Source organism: Protopterus annectens, chromosome 10.part0 (assembly GCF_019279795.1).
Source record: "Protopterus annectens isolate FY-2018-M chromosome 10.part0, PAN1.0, whole genome shotgun sequence".
In the NCBI taxonomy this organism is placed as follows: Eukaryota; Metazoa; Chordata; order Ceratodontiformes; family Protopteridae; genus Protopterus; species Protopterus annectens.
In genome coordinates this window covers 1,713,879,808-1,713,890,994 of record NC_056744.1, presented here as the reverse complement: position 1 = coordinate 1,713,890,994, position 11,187 = coordinate 1,713,879,808, and the positions used below count along the sequence as shown (strand labels likewise).

Here is an 11,187-nt window from a genome sequence, read left to right as displayed (position 1 = left end):
GACCAAACACTTGGTTCACCAGCTCAAAGACTGAAGCCTAGACAAACGAGAATGACTCCCGATTAGCAAATAGCTATTAGTGTCTAGCTCAAAGAGTAATATGGTAGTCAAAGCTCATCTATCAAAAAAGTGTCCCTCACAGAAATTATACTATGGCAAAACCAGCAGGCCTCTTTGCCCATTTTTGCAAGGTGAAGTTGTTTGAATGTAGACTTCAAAAAGCCATGATTGTGTAGGTATTGTGAAGGACATCTGTGCTGAACCAAGGTCCTATATAATTCGGTCTGAAGGAGTAGACTACAGGAGAAATCACAGACATATTTTCCCTGTCATAGAGCCAAAACCACAACAGACCGAGTGTACTGGTGATTCCAATTCCTCGAGCGAATTGCCAACCAATCCGCTTCTAGAAGACAGACCGCCTGATTCAAACAATTCTGAAATGCAAAGCAATGCTTCAGTACTGAATAAACCTCTAAGGACAGTCCCTGTTTCTAATCAAAATCTGTATGTGACACGGTCAGGAAGAGTCTGCAAACCTAATCCTAAATATATACAGTGAATTGGACTTGAAATTGGACTGGTCGTGTTGAACTGTTAACTCTGAAATGTGTTTAAAGAAAATATTAAGGTAAATTTGTTCATGTATCCGAAATCAACAACAAAGTTATAGAGGGAGGATGTAGAACAATGATTGTTTGTACCTTGCCAGCTACTGTAGTGAAGGAAGCATGTGAGGGGTGGGGGTGGGGGGTTGGTAAGCAAGTTCAGTTATGTTCAGGTCATTAATGTGCATACAGGTGAGTTCATGTTGGCTGTACAATAAACTGCTGATAACTTGCAGTCTCTGTCTCCTCTGGTCATTCTACATGCTTAACATCAGATGCAGTATTTGAAATATTTGTTATTTTAAATGGTAACAGGAAGCAATCTGTGCAACATCATTAATATAGTAAACACTAATGAAAACAAAGAGGCATTTACAAAACCTTATCATTTATTAGCTAAATACAGGAATTAGCTAATTAAACAAATGTGCATTAGCAAACAAACATAATAAGTAGTAGAGCTTATTATAGTACTCAGCTCTAACTAGTTAATTCTTTTAGACATAAACACAAATTGAGCCAGCAATTAGATATAATTCAAAGGAATAGAATGCTTGCTTACATTCATGTAAAACAGAGAAACTAGAATTGTTCATAAGTTACCTGTTTTCATATATATATGAATTTCCTTAATATGCTAACTTTAGTCGTTTTCTCGGTCAGAATGTTGCTGGGATTTGTAAATCTGGACACTTGAATTAAAAATAGCTGTGTAAGAGGAATGTTATTCCACCTCAGATAATGACAGAGTTCTTGCTCACACAGTGGTGGTCTGTCCCTTTAAATGGAGGCGGTCACTTCTCTACTCATTCTACTTCCTGTGCTCTGGAAATTACATTAGAAAAAAAAAAAAAAAAACAGTTGTTAGCATGGTTTGTAGTGTGCTTCTTAGTAATTATAAAGCAGTACTTTGTTTACTGAGTTTGGAACTCCAGCAATTATTGCTTGAGAATACTAGTTCAGCTGGGTCTGTAATCCAGCAGTTGATACCAGCTCTCTGATCTCTTGTTCTGCATATAGACAGGATCTTCCTATCAAAAAGTCTGGAGTGTATTTTAAGCCGACTACTCTTGTTCAGAGATCCAGGAGACAGGATTTGTGACACAAAAGATAAGAAACAGACTTCACTGAGAAAGAGGAGATGCAGAATCTGTGTGCTACAAGTGGGAGAACAGAGCAGTGCTGTGGAGAGCACAGACGGAGACTCGAGTTGTTCTGCCTGGAAGATGAGGCCTTTGTTTGTGTCCTGTGTGTTCCCAGACATACCAACCACAGTTTTGTGCTCCCACAAGAAGCAGTTACTGTGTATAAGGTAAGGGTACTGCCTTCTGAATAACAGTATGTTACTGATTCCTTTTATGACATGTGCTGACATCTAACCATTTGTTTCTAATTTTTCAGCATGGGAAGTGGATGTTTCTTAGTTCTTTTTTTGCTCATGGGTAGTGAATGCATACTTAAAATCCAGTATTTGCAAACATAAACTTTTAGTTTAATGAGTGTGGCATTGACTTCAGTAGGTTTTGAAGTCATTGTGTTTTCAGGTCGTCTCTGTTGATGTGAGTACATACAGTTGTTCTCAGTGCAAAACTCTGCTGTTATGCCTAGTGTTGTTTTGCTTAGGTAATGACAAAGTTCAGGGGTCAAGTGGGGGAGGGGCAGAAGCTTCATAGGTGTAGATGCCACAGGATAATTATGTCACACAATTATCACACAGTTATCTTGCTGGTTAATAAGGACAGTAGATCTGAAAGAAGCTGTACACACTGCCTGCTCAGACTGCAGAAAGCCATCTTAAATGTTAGCACACAGCACATGAGGCTGCATAAATGCAAATATTTTCATAAAAACCTTCTGCAGTGTGAATTCTAAAGGTTATGGATTGGTAGCAGAACTGATAAATTTAATGACCAGTTTAGAAGATTTCTAATAAGTTTCTTGTGCAGCTCTAGGTGTAGCTTTAATGAATGACATCCATGCAGTTTGCCTGACATATTTAATGAGTGACACACAACTGTGCTGTCATTTCAGTGTCTGGTTAAGAGAAGTGCTAAGACACACGCAGCAAGTACTTGGAGGCTGAGGGAGTCAAACCCTGGACTATAGGATGCATCTCATTAATGGATCATAGCCTTACCCCTCATAACTGCTTACGATTACAGTAGCTGTAATATTAAAAAATAACAAAACGCTACAAAGTTAAATGCTTGTAATGAAGGGTTATATTTACCGAATTTAGCGCTAAAGCTGAAAGCATTGACTAATTTGTTTCTGGCCAGTTAGACAGCCTTGGCTGCAAACTCCTCAGACAGATTTCATTAATGCCTAAAGTGTTGTTTTGCTGGGTATGTGTTTGGGGGAGGAGGTGCCACTTGCTGACAGCTGGGCATTGTTACTTATTTCAAAGCAGTTAAGGGCTGTGGGTATTAATATGTATGTGTTATGCACTCAACTTTAAAGGAATATGCAGGAAAGAGGAATAAAAAATAGTAAGTATAAAATTAGACTTGAAAATTTTTAAGATGGTAAACCATCATATTTACAGTGTAAAAGTACTTGCTTCCTTAATTAACTAGTTTTAGTACTTATAAATATTATGAATTATCAGAGCAGACCAATACACTGGCATGACAGTACTGTTCTGTGTTATCTGCATTATTCATTAAATACATCAGGTAATTTGCATGGATGTCAGTCATTCAAAGTTGCACCTAAACCTGCAGAAAAAATGATGGTGGTGGTGGGGTGCTTAAGGTAACTTACACCAAGCTAGCTAGAAGTTGTTCAAATGAAGGTTTCTGCATCCACACTGAGGTCCAGCAAATTGTAGAGTGTGCAGCTCTGGAGACCTCCTCATTCTAGGGACAGACTGGATAGAGTTAGTACACAGAAAGGTCTCTCTATGGACAGTGATATCCCATATGGACTACTGGGTTTAGTTTTAGAGACCTCCTCATTTTAAGGGACATAGATTAGAGAGAGGTAGTTCAGAGGAAGGGTCTGTAGAGGCAGTGTGATCCAGTGTGGAGTACTTTGGGTAGTTCTGATAACATTCATTATTCTAATGACACAGATTGGATAGAGGTAATTTAGAGGAAGAACTCTGAATGGACAGTGAGGTCCCACATGTAGTAGAGTGTACAGTCCTGGTGACCTTGTTATTCTAAGGACACAGACACGGTGAGAGGCAGATCGGGGAAGGTCTCTGTCTATTCAGTGAGATCCCATGTGAAGCATCAGGAGCATTTCAGGATTCTAATGATGTGGACTGACCAGAGCTAATTCAGAGTACAATTTCTATACAGATAATGAGACCTAATCTGAAATAATCTGTTCAAGTATGGATACCTTATCTTTCTAAGGGTATAGACTTTGAACATAAAATGGTGAATAGTCTACACCAGAAGTCATGTAAGAGGCGATGTAAATAACTTTAAGAAGTTTACCCTTGAAAAATCTAGGCATAGAAAGGACATATTCCTTGAAGAGTCAAGGGAAAGAAAGGGCCACAGTAAAATGTGTAAGCACCATGGAAATGTTTACAGCCCGTGAAGGTGCCATATTAAAAAAAAAAAAAAAGAAATGTAAGAGAACATTTCAAAGATTAGAAGAATTGTGAAGAAATATTTGACAAAAATGTGATACTTTATTGGTACAGCCTTAAAAAAACACAGTTGAATAGCTGAAATAGTAAACATTTGTTATAATTGCATGAGGCATGGATAAAGTTGTTTTTATGAGATATGTGATCAAAAATGCAAAATAAGGTTCCCCGGTTTATCTTTTAGGTTTATAAATAGTCAGATTGTAAGGGTTAGACTATCCGTATATGTCTTAAATGGCAGATAAGATGGGTCAACCCTTCCTTGCCTGCTGTAAATAGGCAGATTAGGTAGGTCAGGCTATCCTTAACTGCTCTCAATGGGTGGATTAGGTGAATCAAGCCATCCATATCTGAATAAACTGGACAATATGAAATCTACAAGTTTAATGTTAATATCTGAACATTTTGGATTGTTTTTTGCAAGCATGTGAGAAAAGCTATTAGTTGTAAATGAGGTGCTTCCTGTAGTGCAGGGTTTGAGTCACTCAGCTTTCACTTGCCTACTGTGTGACGGCACTTTTGGGCTGCCCCTGAAAAGGATACTTGGTCCATTGTAGGCAGGATGTTAGCAAATACGTCTTTAAATCCCTGCAGCCTTCACATAGCCGCTAATTAGTGTTTCATTACATGCTGTTTGACTATGAATCTCAGCACATTTTCTTGAAGTTTAATGGCTTGACAGATGCACTTTCAATAAATGTGAGTTTCAAGGGAAGAGAAATTAGTTAGAGATGCTACATCAGAGTTCAATACAGGAGTTTTTTTTTTTTTTCTGTTCTGCTTAGCAAATGGGCACTGTTTTTGTTGTAAAATTTGAAATAAAAGGTTTAACTCCAAATCCCTGTGTTCATTGTAAAAGTAAAGAAACTAGTGTGCACAGTGGCAGGTTTGAGCAATATTTTATATTAATTGGGGAGAGAGAGAGAGACAAGTAATGGGTTACTGGTATGGCTGTGGACCCTGGTCCATTACCCTACCTAGGGCTGTACCTGACCATGATCTGCTTCTGACTGACACTGTCATTAGGAGACATTGTGTATGACGCATTACAAATGTGTCACAAGGTCAGTTGTTGCAACAAATACTTACCAGGAAAATAAGTTGCAGAATAGATTAGAGGTATTTATCTTCATGGTCCTGAGAAAAAGTAAATAAGTAAAAAAACGAGATGAAAATTGTATGACACATTTTGAGATGAAAGCCAACTGACAATTGCTTTGCCAACCAAATTCAAGTAATGTAAAACATTGCTTCATGTATTCAGAGTAAATAACAGTAGACCATTTAATATTACTTGGTACTTAATACTGTCCACCACCCTGCTGGTCCAACTATTTTTATTTTTTTATTTATTTAACATTTGTTTACGGGGAAAGTCCGACTTGGAATGAAGCCAATTTTCAGCAGAGGCCTGGAGAGAAACACTCCAGATGGATTTCTTTGTAATGTGGGAGGAAACCAGAGTACCCGGAGAAAACCCACACAAATGCAGGGAGGACATAAGACACTGCAGCCAGGAATCGAACCAGATAACCTCTTGCTGTGAGGCGACAACGCTACCGCTGCACCACTGCACCATCCAGTTAACAACTACACACTACAAATGATAGTGACTGTAAAAACATGAACAGATAATCTGGGTATGATGTGAAGAGAAACATCGCATGTACTGTAAAAATTGATCACTCAGCATATATTAACTTTGTAAGTTTTCCCTGTCACTTAGTGAATGCCATGGCCTATAGTTGTGGACTAGACACTGCCACTTTCTCTGTGTGGTCATGTATTTTGTATGAGTCTACTGTAGGGGTTTCTGTGCTACTGCCATCAGCTGGCCATAGCTGCTATCATCACTGGAGAGACAAATGATAGAGGGGGCTGCACTTCCACTGACTGTCTCTTGCTGTGACAGTTGCACACCAGACCACTGCATGATCATGTTATACAGAGTGCAGCAGGCTATGAGGGTCTACTTCTAAATTTCGAACTTTCAAAGTGTCGACTTTCTTATGGTTGAGACCATAAGATCAAAGTTTTAAAACTCAGAAATTTAAGTTAAAAAAAAAAAGATATTTTTTTACATTTTTGCTGGGGGGGGGGGGCAAGCCCCCCCTCTGCACCCCCCCCCACACCACTTGCTAATTAAATTTACAAACTTCAAGATCCCACTACAATGAGGAAAAATGTAACTGTACCATTCCCCGCTGTACAGCGATCATCATTTAAATGGTTCGAAGTTTCAAAAATTCAGTCTTATGGTCTTTACCATAAGAAAGTTGACATTTGAAAGTTTGAAATTTAGAAGTAGTCCTGGATGTGAACATTCTACATGTATTAGCAGGCTCGTACTGAAGGACCCTTCTACTCATCCAGGCAATGGAAACAAGCTTTGAGCAGGCCGAATACTTGCTCTGTGACTGTCCATGTCTGTGACTTGGTGGTGGTTAAAAAAAATTCCTTGGCAACTCCATGAAGGTTATGGACTGATGTCATTAACCAGGGTTCTAGTGGGTAGCCTGCACCACTTGGAAAAGATTAACCAGCAGGTATAACTCTCAACTGACCAGATTTTCACAGAATGTCCATACTTTTGTCTTCTATTCTTGGCATGATATTTGTAAAATTTTGGTTTTATAGTAAATCATTGGCAAATCACTGAGGACTGATGTCAAAAAATAATGACACACATTTGACATTTTACCCTTTAGAAAATTCATGCTAATGTAAAACAACAGGGGGTAGGGTTGATTAACCACTACTGCTTCTGATGTTGATGTTGCTGAAAAGATACAAAAGTACTTCTTGTTAATAAAACTGTAATAGTGTGCACTACCATCTATGTGGTCATGAGCAATTGTACCATTCAAGAAGTGGCAGTACAGTCAACTTGTGCACCATATGTGGGTATCATTAGCATTGACAAGATGTAGGCCAATAGATAGGTGATGCACTGCCATGCATCCTGCACCATCTGTCAGTTAATGGATTGGTAACCCTGCTTTTTATGGCACCTCTCACCCCATGGTTCAGATGGGGCCCTTGTAGGCAAATGCATGCAGTCTGTCACACCAAGCAGCCCAGGCGAGCAAGGTGACACACTGAAATAGATATGCATATCCTTGAAATGGAAGCCTGTGAGGTACCCATCTTGTCTTCAGGCAGTCTCTGAAAGGTCCTGGTGGCAAGTATTGTGAGGTGTATACTTACTATGTATCCATGGGAATAGGAAGACCACATATTCTTCCATTTCCAGTTTGTGGACTGTACAGTTTCGACAAAGCCCCCATATTTCCCTGTGCACTGTAAATTGATCCAGTAATTCCTGTTCTACATTTAATTTTTGCCTAAATCTTCTAAGTGGCCAATGAGCTTTGTGAGCACACCTGTTTTTGTCTATGGCAGCAAGTAGCAGCTCACAGTGTGAAACAGTAAGCATTGCAGCAAAATCAGGCTTCCCTGCTGATTGCAAGTAGAAAAGGCAAGGATTTGCTTTTATAACCCAGCATGGTGCACTTGTCTACCAGAAGGTGATTCTGAATAGCAAAAGGAGAAAAAAAGCCTCACTTACATAGTTAAGTTGTATAATTTGCACACATTTCACATGTACATCATGTTATTCAGTCATTCGCCTATGACCTTCTAAGTAACTCTCTTTGCATAAGCATAGCTTATATCAGTGAATTGTGCGTTGGTTGCACATACCTGCTGCGCACTTGTTTGATACCTTTGAATACCACAGTAAGTTTCTAAAGCTAGAGATGGTTATTAAACAGCACAAATGTGTAGAAAAGGTAATGAGTTCTTTTCAGAAAATATTGCTGCACCGGAAGAAGCCAAGCATCAGAAAGAAGTATATGACCCACACATGCACAGCCTCTAGAAACCTCCTAACTAAGATAATCCCTCCTAGTAAATTCCCATGGTACAGAAGGACACAACTGGGTTAGATTGCATGGCTAGGGTTATAAAGGCCCTGGTGGTCATTAGCCTAGCGTAGAACTATGAAGTTATGAACTGTCTGAAAGAAGGCTGTGCAAGTAAAAGGCAAATACATATCTGTGTGAATAGTACAGTGATGATGAGCCTTTTGGGTTTGGTGTGTCAAAATCTCCTGTCACAAAATAATTTAGTGCACTTCACATGAGGAACGAATGCAAAAGTAGTGTCTTTGGTAACTCTGGTGTTGGTGATCGCTAATGTGTCACCCAAAACATCGTGGCCTGTGTCATCTTTGACATGCATGTCATAGGTTCTCCATAACTGGATTTAATCCCAAGTTATATAACAACTGCACCATACCTTTTACTGTCCAGGTTTCTGCATAATGTTCAGATTTTTTGCGTCTTATTTTTGGCCTCTTCCTCATAAAATTTGTGGTTTCTTGCAAATCAGTAAGGATTGAAATCACTAAATAATAGCATACATTTGAGTTTCAGACTTTATAACCTTCTGAAAATACATGCTAACACAAATCCTGATATTAGTATTTCTTACGTTTATAAGAGCAATATTTAAAATCTATCCCTATGTTTGACGTTTGCCCCCCCCCCCCCATTATTTTAGGTTTTTGTCCTGATTCCTTGCAATAAGAGGTTGAGAGGTGTGAACGAACTGCACATTAGTGCGATTGAGAGGTTGTTCAATAGGCAGTTATACGGACTGTAGAGTGGATTGCATTAGGTGAGTGTGGCGTGTTTGTTGTTTTACTGTTTTGTGTTTCTTAGGCTGTGTTAAGGACTTTTACATTGGTGGTTTTAGTTTTGATGTTCGTTGCAGTTCATTTTTAGTCAGGAATCACTGGTTGTTGGTATGTGGCGGCAGATTTCTGTCTTCTTCAAGTTCTGACTGTTGAGTCGGTACATATGAGTCCAGGACTGCGACAGGGTTTACCCCCCTTTGCAAAAATAGTGTGCACTGTTTGACTTTTGTAGGATTTTTTTCTTTCCTGTTTTTTGGTTTGGAGATTGCTGCATTCCCTATAAGTTGCAGGTGGTGTTTTGCATTCGCTGTGCTTGTGATCAGTCAGTTTTTGTTTTGACTGTAACTAGTATGTTATATGCATATGTGCATGTGTAAATATGCTTGCATACGTATGTGTTTATTGATAGAGATATGTAAATAACTGTTCATACAACAGTGCATTTTACTATATAAATTCTTTCTGTTGAAAGTAAATTTAAAAAAAAAATAAAAAAAATATGTAAGATGAAGAATGTGCATTTTGAACTTGGGATAGTGGTAGTTAGGTAAAATATAAGGATATTATTACTACAAGCATACTTGTGGTTGCCTGAATACGGGTAGCTGTAGAGGAAGAAAATATGGGATCCTGATCGTGGGCTGCCTTTATTTTACAAACAAATATATTGCTTAACCTCTTGAAACAGTCTAGTGGTCACAAAGTCATAAACATTGGCCTAATCCTGCTTCTGATTAGGAGAAACGGGAAAGTATTGTTGCAGTTTTGTTTCGTATAGTTTGTTTCCTCCTTCATTCTTGGTGTATGAGGGAGGCCACTCCCATTATCCGATGTTTTACCTGTATTATCCTTTTAAATTTAGGATTAAAGGGGGGTATTCTCTGTCTTCCACATGAGGTAATGGTAACAGTACTGTAGGAAGTATGGTGCTGCAGCATTATTATCCGTCAGCAGAGTATCATTAAATAGTGAAGTAGGTGGTAGAGTAGAGGCCAGGAGGCCCTTAGCTGTAGCCTTATTCTAACCGAATCCCTGCTACACAGGGCATCTACTTACAGTTTTGTTTCTCAGTGTATGTCCAGTCACTATTGTAGCTGCATGATAAGAGGTTAAGTCCCTTTCTTGTAGTTTGTCCTGCTGCTTTTCTCAACGTGCACCATCTTGTATAGCGCACAAAGTACATAATTTTGACGCACATGCCATTTCTGCTGATTGAATACACAGCAGTCTGCATTTTGCTTTTCTTCTCTTCAAGTACAGATAGTAGGTTTAGTAGACCCTTTGGCATCTTGTGCCCGGTATGTATGAAAAGTGATCATAGGTCTTTTTCCAAACAGCATTCTTGTTTTAAAATTTTTTTTTTAATATTCGCAGGAGAAGTTAAAGTCGACCTTATCATCTCTGCAATTAAAAGTTGAAGATCTTAAAGATTTGCAAAATGACAATACGAAGCAGCTCCTGGACATACAAGTAAGTAAACTGTGGTTTGTTTTGAATGTAAAGAATGCAAGTAGTTACTGGGAAAGACAGAGGGGCATCTCTTGTGCCATGTTGGTCAGCCTCATATTACTTTTAAAATTAAGTTTATGGCATTTACTTTTTACTGCTTTTCAGTGAGTAGAGTTTTAACAGGAAGGCTGGCTTTACTACAGTATATTTCCATGGGGTTATTATAGCGATAACCCACGCCTGGGTGTGGGTAATGCGGGATTTACCCACGGTTGGCATGGCATGGTTTGGTCCCGAGGGCTTCACCCTCGAGACCAAACAAAGACAACCGTGGGTAAATCCCACATTACCCACACCCAGAAGTGGGTTATTACTATTATACTATGACATTATTTAAGAAAAGAAATAATTACTTTTCTTTGCTGCCCTTCCGCAGCTGTCTGGTATCCACGGCAGTTCTGATGTACTGCGCATGCCTACGCAGTACATCAGAGCTGTGGCCAAAAGCAACAGAGAAAGCAAGATCTCAGTTGCTTTTTACTGTTTCGCTATGTTAAATGGGTCTAACATAGCGAGACAGCATTAAAATAAGCAACGGAAATGTCCGTTGCTTACTTTAAAGCTGTCTCGCTATGTTAAACCCATTTAACATAGCGAAACAGTAAAAAGCAACGGAGATCTTGCTTTCTCACTTTTTTTAAACCGGTCTCGCTATGTTAAATGGGTTTAACATAGCGAGACAGCTTTAAAATAAGCAACGGAGGTCTCCGTTGCTTATTTTAAAGCTGTCTCGCTATGTTAAACCCATTTAACATAGCGAGACAGGT

At 39.0% G+C, this 11,187-nt stretch overlaps 1 protein-coding gene across 1 annotated transcript in view; it reads left to right on the top strand.

The window, feature by feature from the left end:
• The first annotated feature begins 1,445 nt into the window (after nt 1-1,445).
• The window catches only part of LOC122814459 (zinc finger protein 91-like), a 586,949-nt gene continuing 577,207 nt past the window's right edge, over nt 1,446-11,187 (top strand). Inside the window, exons 1-2 of the mRNA XM_044087039.1 lie at nt 1,446-1,920; nt 10,286-10,381. Of these exons, the coding sequence (XP_043942974.1) occupies nt 1,750-1,920; nt 10,286-10,381 (267 nt within the window). The 5' untranslated portion in view covers nt 1,446-1,749. The remainder of the gene's footprint in view (nt 1,921-10,285; nt 10,382-11,187) is intronic.